Source organism: Hakea prostrata, chromosome 1, assembly GCF_041222555.1.
Source record: "Hakea prostrata isolate BN-2017 chromosome 1, UWA_Hpros_2, whole genome shotgun sequence".
Classification (NCBI taxonomy): Eukaryota; Viridiplantae; Streptophyta; class Magnoliopsida; order Proteales; family Proteaceae; genus Hakea; species Hakea prostrata.
The window spans coordinates 24,490,434-24,504,270 of record NC_142600.1 but is presented as its reverse complement, the minus strand read 5'-3'; the positions used below and the strand labels follow the sequence as shown (position 1 = coordinate 24,504,270).

The window sequence follows — 13,837 nt, the reverse complement described above, 5'->3', positions numbered from 1 at the left end:
CATATCCCAAGACTCCAACCTGGACTCCACGGTGGTGAGGAACCCCCCTATTCCATGATGTCACCAGAAAGACATCAAATCCTTGACCTATTCATTGGACATGCCGATCATTACTAATTGAGCAACTATTTGATGGTAACTCCCCATTTATTTTATATAGAAGAGGGTGAAAACTTTTAAAGCTCAATTGGAGATTATCTTTGTGGAGATTCCATCGGATTGTTGCCCTAGGGGCTCATGTGACAAGACTCCTCGTGGCTATGAAGTATGAACCCGTCAGTTCTCATATTTAATTATTTTTATCTACACCGATCCATGCATCCAATCAAAATTCAAAATACCAAGCAGGTTCATTCCACACATGGAGAAGATGGCCCGGAGACTGATGTTTCAGACCATGAACCCAAAGTCCAACCACCATTGGCGAAGAATGAAGATATTTTCTTTACCGTTGTGAAGGAAAACTTAGATTTGAGAGGGAAGTGCCCTCTAGATATTCATATTTCATACATTGATAACCTTACAGAGGCAGAGAGAGCCACAAGATCAATTACAATGTGATCTTCAAAATCAAAACCTAAGTTACACGGGCTGAATAAACGTAAAATTTTTTCCTGTGTTTACAGTGACACTCACTAGATTCAAATCTAAGATTACCATTTTCATTTTCTTTGCGTGGAAGAACATCAAAAGTTCATGTTCGGACGAACAACTGCCACCACTAAATAAGCCAGAATCAAATCAACAAGAGAGAGAAAGAGAGATGAAATACCTTACCATGGAACGTGAGAAATACAGTTTTCAGAGTCTGCAATATCAGCAGCAAAGAATAGGAGTAATACATGAGCCATAAATAAAATCCTGCAATCAATCCTAAGTCTCTAAGCCTTACAACCAAGAAGGCAGCTTGATAAAGCTGTCGACCACTCAGGGGGTTCCTGGTTCCCACCCAGCATCCCATTGCACAGGTCCACTAGAAGCACCATCCCCACGGATGCGCTTCTGAAGATGTTCTAAGCTAGCTACCCGCTGCATAGAAACTGTACGGCCAATCTTTGTACTCCCAGTTGTATTCTGCATCTCATCAACTGAAGCAATTGGAGCATCTGAGGCTGCAGTGATATCAGGTAAGGCATTGTGCACTCTTCCATCAGGTGGATTAGGGGCAATAGAACTACTGGGAGGAGCAGGTTGATAAAAGTGCTGCTTGGGGTCATCTTGCACTGGAATGGCAGCATCTGGAGAAGCATCAGATGGGCTGCCCATAAAAGGCATGCCCACATGCGGGATCCCAGACATGGCTGAGATCAGTGGATTCGAGCCACTCACTCTCTTAACAGTTTCTTCTGCTGCCTTCACCTGGAAGTAAAAAGAAAACAAGTTCTTAATGTAAAATTTAAGCAGGCATCTGACATTACCAAAAAAAATTACACTTAATCCTAAAATACTTTTGACCTACAGCACTAAAAGAGAGAGGATAAAACTTCATTTCTTCCAAAAAATGATTATTTTGTATTTTTTTTTATATGAAATTATCTTAAAACATACCCATTTATTTCTTTTAAGAATCTTTTTTAATCTAACAGCACTGCAGCTCATGGAGGGAGGAGGAGGGAGGAGACTAGGCCATATCAAGAACCAAAATCTCCCCTATCATCATGGAGGAATTAGCAACAGATCAACTAACTAGACTAATCTTTAACGATCCGAAAGAATTTGTTCTTGCACTTTCAGAAGTGACGAGAGCAAAGTTTATACTGGATAAATTATATATGATTTCTTTAAGAGGGAAGACACCCATTCACAGACAAAAAGAGAGGAAACATTTACACACTCATCTTACTGGAAATTTTGGGATGGGCTTTAGCTGAAGTTAAGACTTCCTATAATGTTAGAGCTTCGAAAATCTAATATCTAAGACATTTGACAAGCACTCATAAGCCTACATGAGAAAAGGACCAATAAAACTGGAAAATCCTCGAAATAGTGAAAGCTCCCTCATTTTGGATCAGGAAAAGCACTCCATTTGTCCATCAATTTTTGGCAACAAAGGCTGAAATCAAACATATTCTTGAACCAATGATATAACAAAACTCACCTATGCTTATAAAGCCAAGAGATTATTCATAAGCTTCTATTGGTGAAAGTTTGGGTTACCAACTCATCTATGCATCTATAGTTGGATGGGCAAGTGTAGAACCTCTCTTCTGGAAATCAAATATGCGCTTTTTCACTATCGATTTTACAGTAAACCCACAATCTTAGAAGACCAAAATATGCTTAGGATTCCAATTTTAAAAATATTTACTGCAAGATTAACCCCGAAGAAAAAGAAATGAAATCACTCCCCCAAAATAAATCTCCATGATGGAGTAAGAATTGATAGCCACTAAGAAAATGGCTCAAAGGAGCAGCAGTTATGACTTACCTTTGCTCTCATTGTTTCAACATCTGCTTTGAGAATTCTGTTGTCTACAGCTGCTTGCGTGTACTTATGATTTATATCAGCAAGTCGCTTCAACAATGAAGAGTTCTCAACTCTTAATTGTGAAACCTGGGGTGCCATTCACAGCAAGTTCTTCAGAAACATGCCCAAAATCAGTGGAGATGCAAACTAAATTACAAAGAAATCATGCCAAACCTGTGTCTCAAGTTCATTCAGATGTGCCTGTTTTCTCCTTCTCGATCGTCTAGCTGACTCTCTGTTCGACAGCATCCTGAGTAAAAGTTGGAAGATCAAAAAAAGTATTTAGCTACAAACCATAAACACCGAAAGAATGCAACAGATTCATCTATGGCACAAAATTATCTGATGTGCTCCACACTTGAAAAAATTGTTGAATAAGATGGATGTCAAGGCACTGAATGGTAAACCTAAAGATATTTGTAGATGCCAACAGCTAGATGTCATTGCTCCTTTCTGGAAGCCAGAAAAGTTCACGCAATTGCCAGTACCAAGGACAGAGGATCATGCACCAACCCCTAATCAAATGAAAAGATTAGCACAATAAGAGAGAGGCATAAGGTTTACCTCCTTACACGTTTTGCATCAGCAGGATCCATACTATCTGTAATTTCTGTTTCACCTTCAAGATCATCATCATCTGACTGCTCTCTCGATGACCCACTGGTTGTTGGTCTAGCCTGAACTCCTAATTTTTTCTGCATAGCAGGTAATGCTGGAATTCCTACTGGACCACCAGGAGCCTTATCTTGTCCCGTCTGCTCACCATGTCTGGGTCCTGATAGATAAAAAAGCAATGATAATGTTCACTAATAGAATTTTTTTTTTTTTAACGGATTGGGTTGCTGGGAGGAGTGTATCATGGTTGGTTGGGTAGGCAGGCTCAGTTTAATTTTGAAACAGATTTTAATACAGGTTATTGGGCTTTAAGTTTTGGGGATTTGTCATTGTAATGGGGTAAAATATAAAGCAGGAAAGAAGGTGTTAAGATCCTTTGCTGGCTTATTAGGAAAGTCATGGTGGTTGAGTTAATCTAGAAAAATTGTTCTGTTTATATAAGTGGTGCAATCAACAAACACCCTCTCTGCAATTTGGAATTAATGGATTGAATTGTTTGTCTGGAAACATATTGCTACTTCGTCTCACACTTTTCTCACTGGTAAAAGACATTGAACTTACTTTCTTCTCCCTCTTCTCCCCCTTGATGTAGCCTCAATTGAACAAAGGCCAATTCTTCCAATATCTTCAATGAATCAACCCAAAACCAGACTTCCAAACTAGGCTGTAGAGGGGCATTTTGGGTATTTCCACTGGTTGGATTCAACTAAATTAAGGTATTGGTGTGCAGGCCCTAAAGAGGACACGGTGTGAAAAATGGCTAAATTTGATGGTTGGTTTTAGAGTCATAAATTTGGTAAGAGTTTGAACCCTAGTAGGATTTCTATGTTTAATGGGTCTAGAGAACTTTGGAGTTCTAAAATGGGGGGAAATGTAGACCTAATATGGGGGAAAGGTCCCCCAAGTTTGAGCCAATTCCAGCTATTACACCAGCATAGACTGACTTGGAAACTTTGGTGTCTAAAAGTAATCCAAAATTCAAGAAAAATACAATAAAGAGGTGAGATGGAAGGGGGACGATATGCTGGCTGCCACTTACATGGATGTAGGAGCCTCGTTTAATGCTGTGGAGATGGTGTACTGATCTGAAGGCAGGTTGAATCCACACCCATGGAGGACTCTCAGCTTGACTTCACTAGAGACCCTTACACTCGAGCACCTAGAGATATCTTACCCATTGCTAGAGCGTGTTATTCTCTGAGAAAAACCAACATACGAGCTGCAATACCTGACTTTATCGATAATCTGACTGTGTAGCTATTACATGCGATTGGTGGCTTAACAAATAATAGTTCCGGAAAAAAGAATAGGATTCCTAGTTGTAATCTAAAAACTTCATTGAATTTTAAAACAAACTCTAATTGGACTTGGGTTTTATAGTTCAACCCTTACAAGGACTCTAGATCAACTATAATAAGGACTAATGAAATAATATGCATCAACTCTAACTAATGGAATTTTCATACACAACTCATGTACCCATGTTTTAGGTCCAATAAGTAGGCCGATTACAAAGGAAACTCAACCAATGAAGACCCAAGACCTATGTGACCCAACCCTAGGCCTACTAGGAAAAAGAGCCTAATTTTTGGCTGGATCTCCATCATCCCTTCAACCCAGGATTCTGATTTTCCTACTTCCTCTCTCACCTTCCCTTTTTCCTTCATTACACCTGATTAAATACACATACTTCCCTATATATGAGTGAGTTAAATTTGGGGTATTATTTGTTAAGATATTTCAGTTCCCATACTATCTGGCCATTAGACCTAGATTCAGATATGCCATCTAGCGTTTAGTTCGGTCTCTCCCATTGCATTAGCTGCAGGCCAACCAGATCTGCATCAGGGGAGGTGAGTCAAAAAAGAGGCCATACATAGATATTGATGCTAAAATATGAAACATGGAAAGCTCTAGCTTGAACTGAGTATATGTAGGCTTAGAAACAATTAATCAGAATCAAAGGAGAAAGAACATGACATGCACAATTATTTTCTAAGTTTTAAAAAAACAAAGAACCAATCAATTTTCCTTTCATGGAAACAAGACCGAACCGAAACTATCTCGCAGAAAAGCAGGCACTGACATACTTCCCTGCTCACACTTTCCTAAATATTTTGCATAGAATACCAATGTTGATCCTTTTAATTTATGCAATTGAAAGTTATATAGAATTGTCTTAAGATACAATATAGATAGGAACACGGTTGGAGACTGCAGATGTGCAGGCACTGACAGAGCATTGCAGAACCAAAAAACATGGTCAACAACGTTGACCATGCATTACCTTGAGGTCCTTGTAATAGTAAGAATCAACTCACAAACTCTTAATGTGACGAGTACATGGAAGTATATTTGCTGCCAGCCTACCAACCATTAAGAAATTATGTGTCTTTAGTATTGTCCAGGACAAAATATTATTATACCATGCCACAATCAGAGTGCACTAGCATAAATGATTGAAAATCGTATGAAAATAAAAGAGACTAACGAGCAATGCAGTAATTCATAAAGCACAATTTTGTACCGGGTCATCAATGAAAGCACACTGTGCATTCAAATCCACTGCCAAGCATACATGAAGCAACATCCAGGGAAAAAAGTTCAAGTGTAAGATCATGTTTAGAAGAAAAAGATAGTAGTATTTTCATTAGTGCTAGTTCCTTTTTTGCATAATATCAATTCTGCATACCATTTTCCTTTTTAAAAGCAGTTGCTTCTGGAGACCAATTATGTGAAATTTAATAGCAATTTGAACACAAAAGGTTAAAAACAAATGAACATGTTAACACCCCAGAAAAAAAGTTGTAGAAGAAAGCTAAAAGAATGAAGTTATAAACCTTTGGAGGGAGCTTGAGTTCCCAACTGTGAAGAATTAGAAGCTTGTGATCCACAATCAGCCACCTGAGTTGAATCTTGAGGTTTCATGGAAGATGCCTGACCAAAAAAATAAATATTAGAAACTTCGGAATTGATATAGCATGACAACAGGATAGTACAAGATTCCAAGAGCTATTAAAAATAAAACGAAGCATTGTCAAGATGCTTCTTTTTTTTTTTTGGGTAAAACTCATCAAGATGCATGAGCAGGCAAAAAAATGAACAGATATTAAAGGGTGGAGAAGGCCAAGGAGAATTGTCCAGCATAACAAAAGTTAGCATTTAAGGTAAACGTAAAAGAACCGGATCACAAAATCTTATGTCATTAATCATGACAATATAAAGTTCAAGACGTCTAATTACAGACAAGTCATGACAATAGGGTGATGAATAAAGTAAGAGGGAGGAAGACAATGTACTACTAAGAGTCACAAATAGGAGTTGCAAGTGGGATGACCAATACATGGTAGGATGTTACTAATCAACTTCTAGTTTTAAGGTGAAAACAAACCAATCTAGACCAAAGGATTACTCCAATTACCAACCACCAACTGACCACAAGAAAAAGATATTACAGTTACCAACTACAGCTGGTAGAAAGGTGTATCAAAATAACAATGGTTGATAAGCTCCATGTTGACAGAAGTCACAAAAGCATATAATGATGACGCTTTTTCATTCGGTATACTTTTGAGACTTAAATGTAACATCCAAAAGAGGGCAACCCTGTTGATCATAAGAGGTAACCATTCCATCAAATTCAGGAAGCAGTTTCTCTCAGTTCTTTGCAAATTCAAGATTTTTAAGTTCAAGAATTCAAACCTTTGATTAGATAGATACACAAATCAAAGCACTATTACATTACTCCGTCTATGGTGGGTATTCCAGATAAAGTGCATATCCCTCAACTTATAGGTCCTTTGCAATATGCTCACCTATTTATAACCAAACTCATAATGGTAAAAAATCTAGCTGCTTCTTAATGTTGGGCTCTGGATAGCTAACTGCCTAATGGATCCAGTTGACCATGCTGACTAGCCATTAGAGCCCAATGGGCAATTGATCAGCAGCAAACATCTGGGAACTTCAATTGGCTGCCTACAGCCATCAACCTAACTGATGCAGCCATAGGTGTGCAGTTGACTGTCTGGTAACCCTCATAAGAGATATCTCTTGCAGCCGGTCACTCTTCCTCTCTGAGAAGTCACTATTTGTCTATCAACGAATATCTGAAGTGATCGGCCAACCACCTTATCATATTATGTGACTCACTATGCACTTTTAAGGGTTTCTAGGCTTTCTAGACTTGTTATATAGGATAATGAACAAATTTTACAAATAAAATCTCAATTTCTGTACAGTTGAAGTTAATATTGATCCCTTTCATTCTTTTGATGCACATAGCTCTTCCAAGTCATTGGCACTGTCAATTGTAGCTGGGTGAATCTTGTATGACGTGATCCCAGCTCCAACTTTGTCCTCCAAACAATGTTTGCTTGACACACCTTTCATAGTTCAACTATGTTCTTGAGATTGTGGGGACATAAAGGCCTTTCACAAGTTAAACAAATGATTAATACTCCCAAGACCATTATGACCATAAGGTCATCACCAAGGTGTTCAGTTTAATCATCACTGATACACAATTATACAAATATAGAGTATTGCAAATTCAAATATGCTAACAAACTCAACTTTTTGTTCCTAGATTTTATAACTACTCAGTAACATTTAAGCATAGATTGTTACGAACCTATGACAGTCAGAGCATTCCCCCCCCCCCCCAAAAAAAAAAAAAGACAAGCATTGGGAATGTAATACGCCATCAACTTTTCTTGCCTTAAGCAATCCTCAACACAGGTTCCACATGTTTTAGGAACAGATAAGAACAAAATCAATTACCCAGTGCTACACCCTCGAGGGACATGAATAATCAATTCCCCCCTTCTTAGCATCATTCATCAACAAATAGGACTGCATAAGGCGATAGACAGGAAGAAAGTGATGTTGTTGAGGAATTTTCACGATTTGTAAGTTCGCAATCACGAATGGTTCGGAACTGAAATGTACTGTTATCACTTTCTTTAAGCTATTTAAACACCCAAATTTGTGAAATACAGGTTGATCATGCATTGTCACCTCCAAGATCAATTAGTCCCTAACCATTCAGGTGCACCCCAGAAATGGCTCCTTCAGGTGCCTTCAGACAGAGAGGGATAGAAGAAAAGAAATTAAATTGATTCCAGCAGAACTTGTTTCTGGGTATATATAGAGTCTCAAACCTGAGACAAAAATCAACTCCCCACTTGAGGGCACATCTCCAGGTCACTTCCTTATGTGAAGGTACCCTTCTAGTAGCACCTCTCTACTTCATTATACATTCCATGGCTCGGTTTGACTAGAGTTTAAGTTGGGCTCGCATCACACTGCGTGAATGTGCTCTTTGACCTTGAAAATAATAACCAACGGTACTTTCTATACATAAATCAAACCTTTAGCTTCTCACTTTCTGATGATGTGGAGTAAAGCTGCCGTGACAAAAACCACCAAAGGAAAAAAGAAAAAGGAAACAGAAAATAACTAAATAAAAGAAATATTAATATTAAACAAATATTACAAAAATTATTATTATTATTATTATTATATTTGTGTGTAAATTACATAAATAAGTTTTGAACATTTCAACTAAGTGAACCGGCAAAAAGTAACATCATAAACAACTGATGTCATGTTTATGATCTCCCGGTGCGCAGGTTAACGAAATCTAAGTTAACTACGCACTTGTGGGTGTTTCCTAGCCACAGAAAGTGGCGAAGTCCCTGTAAGCAATAAGCCTCATATAAACATGCCAAAGACGAAAAAAAATCCATGCGGGGGAAGAAAACGTATTGAAGAAAATTCAGAATATTAAAAAAAAAAAAAACCTAGCGAACCAAAATATTATCTCGTAATCACTTATAATGCATCCAGCAAATCCCAGCCTGGTATCAACATAGATCATAAGTACAATACGAAGAAATCCAATCGATGGATCAGGAGTACAAAAATGATCCTGCAAGTTGCAAACAAGAACAGGAGGGGGAGTATACAAAGCTATAAATCAAAGAAACGTTGAGAAAATGGAAGAAGATAAGAATACCCGAGTCCAGGCAACAGCAGCACAGGCGAGGTTGAGACGATTCTTGAGGAAATTCTGGTACTCCTCAGAATCAATGGGAACGTTAGGGGGTGGAAGAGGATTAGAAGGCAGAGGCGGAGGTGGGTCCTTGATCTCGACAACCTCATCATCACGTTCACACCCGCCATCGCTGGCTCTCTTCGAGGAAGACGAAGAGGGAAGTACAGCAGGCGGAGAAGGGGTATCTACGGCAGCAGATGACGATGCAGGAGATTGCGAGTTCTCCGATGCCGAGGCAGCTTCCTGAAGAAATCTCTGAAAAGCCCATTCTGACGAGCTACGATTCATCATGTTCCGCTCTTCATCGGCTCCAATTGACGAGTGAGATTGTTGCCGTGACGGCGCTGGCCAAAACGGACCTGAAAGTTCCTCCACTGAGAACACCCTATCCATTCCCCTCTCTCTCCCCAGACAAAACACTCACGCAATCAATCACAACGGTTGCTTCTCTGATTATCTCTTCTTCGTTCCCTAATCCCTGCTTTCTTTTCGTCACATCTATTCCCACGGAAAATTTGGAAATAGAGATTGTGAAGATCAGATTGGCAGATTTATAGAACGTTGAAAACATACGACATTTTTTCTTTACAAAAAAAATCTAATTGGGTCTTCAGGGTCTGCGCTACTTGTTGCGGGATGCGGGGGACCGCAAGCTAGATGTGGGTCCCACTTTACTGCAATTGGGCTTTTGGAGTCTTTTGCAGTCTTTTAGGCTTGGACAGCCTTTCCTTTTTGGTTTTTGTGGGATAATATGATATCAATTTTCAACTCTTTTCTTCTTCTTTATCTAATTAAACTTCTATTTTTATTTTCCGCAAGTGGATAAGCCGGGGATGAGTAGGATATGGATGGACCAGGCTGAGAAAAGGAAACTGGAGTAAAATTTAAGGATTTTATAGTTATCCAATAATTTTAAGCCCTAAAGAGTTTGACTATTTTCTGTTCAGACTATTTTACCCTTGAATATAATAGTAATATTTTTTTCAATATGGATTGAGTTAGCGGTATTGATGTTGGATAATAATATAAGATAAATATCATTTCCTTTCCTTCTTAGTTAATCAAATGACATTTAAACTTCTTAGTTGGATAATATTACTTAACTACCCTTTTACCTATTAAAGTTATCAAATACCTCTATTCTTTTAATTTTTTACAGTAAATTTTAGTTTTACTATTGAATATTTTGTCTAAAACCCAAATTACCTTTAATTAAAAAAATTAATTTAAAACTTCAAAATTATTCTCAATTACTCTATTAGTTAAAATCTTAAATTACTCTTAGTTAATATTATTGATAAAACTCCAAAATATCTTTAATTATTTTAATAGTTAAAAATCTTAAATTATCCTCAATTAATTGTATTCCAAGAGCCTAAAATACCCCTTTGTCTTTTAATCTAGTAATCTTTCTTTCATTATGGAAAGAAAAAAAAAAAAAAAAAAAAAAGAGAAGAAAGAAAGAAATGAAACCTAAGAAAGACATTTACAATTTTTATTTTTATTTTTTCTTTATTCTAATGAAAAAGAAGCATATAATTAAAGGACATAATTGTACCAAAAACACATAAGGGTATTTTGAGATTTTAATAATAAAATTAATTGAAGGGCAATTTAGGGTTTTAATTACCAAAGTAATTGAGGGTATTTTAGATTTTTTTTTTTTTTTGGTAAAGGGTATTTTAGATTTTAACAATAATATAAATTGAGGGTAGTATAGGATTTTAATTGCTATAGTAATTAAGGGTAATTTAAGATTTAAACTAAAACATAATTTTAAGTTAGGGTATTTGGGGTTTTAAAGAATACTTAACGGTGATCCAGGGGTGTTGGATAACTTGGGGGTGATGTTGTCCAACTGGGGTCCAGTTAGTCAACTAAGAGGGGAGATAAATGATATTTATCCATAATAATATGATCCACTATGACATATTATATATATAATATTCTCATCTCCTATATATAAAAGCATTATTATATATAAATATATAAATGATATTTATCCATAATAATATGATCCATTTGGTATTAATTCTTAGGTGGTAAATTTCTATCAGTCTCCTACTTATCAGACTCTATTTACTCAATATTCATCTCTGACTCCTCCAAAAAAAATCAAATTCTCATCTTCTTTTTTTTCCTGAATACTTTTAAATATCCAAATTATTGATTTATATTTTTAATCCAATTGGTTTCTTTGTGCGGTTCACATTATTTGGTTCAAAACTTATTATTTGAACCACCAACTATCCTTGTATCTTCCTAAACACTAAAATTAACCCTACCACCTACTTGATGACAAAACGGAAAAAAATTGAAATCCTCAAAAAAGAAGCATGGAGGCAGCATGCATGGAGGGGTTAAAGGGATAAAGAGATGAGGGCCCAAGAGATTGACTTCTCTTAAGAGAAAAAAATTTTACATCCCACAATCACCTAAAACTTAGACGTGTGTGTGAAGTTGTTGTTCTACCAAAGGAAAACTCAGCATTGGGTATAATTGAACTCTTATTATAGAGCCAACTCTTACTCTTAAATTCGTAAAGGCATAATCCATTTTATATTCTATTGTTGTCAAATTTGAATCCTAGGCTAGAAATGCAATCATAATTGAATTCGGAAGGAAAAGATGTGGAAGAGACAAAGGAAGAAGCAGGTGAAGGAATGCCTCCACCACAATTTAACCTGTGAGGAGATCTCCTTGTAGTTTGTATGTCACTTCCTTCCCTTTGCACCTTGCTCATGTCAAATCAATCACACTTTAGTTTATGCCTTTGCTCTGTGCCTTGCTTATGCCAAATCAAACACATGACCATTTTACGTTAGACTAATTAGAATAGACTCACACTCACGCATTCACACACAAACTCTAAACACTAAGAACATTATAAGGTTGAATTTGAAGGGAGATGAGGCGATCATAACAAAAACACGGTTTTAATCTAAACTCTCTGAAGGTGATCTGACTTAATCTTGGATTTTGTTTTTCAATTCAATTCAACTTGACTAGGACAAGTGGAAAGGGAGAGAGAAACTCAGAGGGGATTGGGACTACGAGATCTTTTACATTTGCAAAGACAACAAAGAAGCAAAAGGAGAAAACTAGGGTGAGTAGAACATCCCTAATCCTCTAGCATGCTAACCAAAATGACATTTTTGTATGAAAGCTTCTTGATGAGAACGACACTACAAGAAGTTTTTTCTATTTTCTAAATTGATTTCAATGATTGAAAAGATAGATGATAGTTTGGTGGTTTAAGTAAATCGACTTAACTCGAAAGAGAGAAACCAATTGGTTTAAAAAGAAGAGGGGTAACTTGAATACTTAAAAACATCAGAGGAGAGGGAGAGGTGAGACTTTGGTTTTTTTGGGGGAATCATATGTAAAAATTGGTGCAAATGATTTTTTTTCCCGCTTGAGCCAACTTATGTGCACCTTGACTACTCCTCAGGATGGTAACTGTCACATATAATTTAAATATAATGCAAGGCTCCACTCATGGCCCCAAATAATAGAAATTTACTCATTCTTCAAACCAAAAGCAATTTCTTTTTTGGGTAAACTGAAATTTGTACAGTGGGATAAGAACTCAAGGAGTAACTAGGTAAAAACTCAAACCCAAGTTCTATATATTTGATTTAGAAAATTATTCGTGGATGTCACTCTCCTTAAATCTGATTAGAAAGTTTCCCTCACAGGAAAAGGTACGCCTACCTGTATGTTCTCTCCCTTGGTTGTAGTATCCTTTTACTTCCATTCTACATTTATAGGAGGATTTGGGTTTGTGGTTTTCTATATATAATATAAGAATTTTTATATTTTTAGTAATTAAATCCTTTTAAAAATAATTGTTGATTCTCTTTTGTCTCATCTCTTTTGTATTAAAGAGTAGTTGTAGGTTCTCGTGTCTCCATAAAGAAGAGATGCAAAATTGGTACAGTACTGTTTTAACTGTGAACTCCATTTAAATTATTCTATGCCCCAAAAAAATAAATATATTTAGATTGTCATGAATGTATTATCATGTATCTTACAAATGGAAGAAAACAAATCCACCTAATATCACTACTGCTTATATATTATAGGCAATTAAGCATCTTCCAGAATACACCAAATTTTGGACCCCAGTTGATTCATATCCCAGTGGTGCATCCTATTATCTATAAAACAAATCAACCCTCCACCAAAACTTTTTCTATATATGGTTCTTCCATTTTTAGAGATATTCAGGTAATATTCCTCAATTTATATGGCTACTTTATTGCCTTTTCTATTTTTCTTGACTTTTATATTTTTTGGTACGATTTTTTTCTTCTTTCTTGACTTTCAAATCTTACAAATTTAAAGTGCGTTTTCAATGTATTTTATTTTATTATTATTATTATTATTATTGGAACTAAAGCTCACCCATACTAGCTTACGCATGCCTTGACTACATCCTTAGGGGTTATCTTTTACATATAATTTAAATATAAAGTAGGGCTTCGCCCCTGGCCCTAAGGAGATTTAAACTCTTAACTTCTAGTATGAGGTGTAAGTCTTTTGCTAACTGAACAAGGTTAGGTCTTTTAGCTTTCAATTTTATTTTTCGATAGTTGGGCCATTTTAATATGTGTAGTTCATTCATTTTGGTGGTATTTTTGTTGGAGATAGTAGGGTTGTTGGTTTTGCTTAGTTTGATGTTCTTGTAGAAAAAC

At 36.5% G+C, this 13,837-nt stretch overlaps 1 protein-coding gene across 1 annotated transcript; it reads right to left on the bottom strand.

Moving 5' to 3' along the window:
* Positions 1-167: 167 nt before the first annotated feature.
* LOC149028418 (light-inducible protein CPRF2-like) lies at positions 168-9,738 on the bottom strand. Its single transcript, XM_089136486.1, has 6 exons — positions 9,102-9,738; positions 5,923-6,019; positions 3,032-3,242; positions 2,642-2,717; positions 2,429-2,554; positions 168-1,359 (listed from the first exon to the last, which is right to left on the bottom strand). The coding sequence occupies exons 1-6, from the start codon at positions 9,531-9,533 to the stop codon at positions 928-930; spliced, it is 1,374 nt and encodes a 457-aa protein (XP_088992612.1). The 5' UTR covers positions 9,534-9,738; the 3' UTR covers positions 168-927.
* Positions 9,739-13,837: the final 4,099 nt, after the last annotated feature.

Excerpts from the sequence above, each read along its gene's own strand:
- LOC149028418 (XM_089136486.1), bottom strand. The coding sequence starts at position 9,533 with ATGGATAGGGTGTTCTCAGTGGAGGAACTTTCAGGTCCGTTTTGGCCA. Across the intron at positions 6,020-9,101 it reads CTGCTGTTGCCTGGACTCGG|GCATCTTCCATGAAACCTCA; the intron begins GTATTCTTATCT and ends TTTTTTGGTCAG. Across the intron at positions 1,360-2,428 it reads TTGAAACAATGAGAGCAAAG|GTGAAGGCAGCAGAAGAAAC; the intron begins GTAAGTCATAAC and ends TTTTACTTCCAG.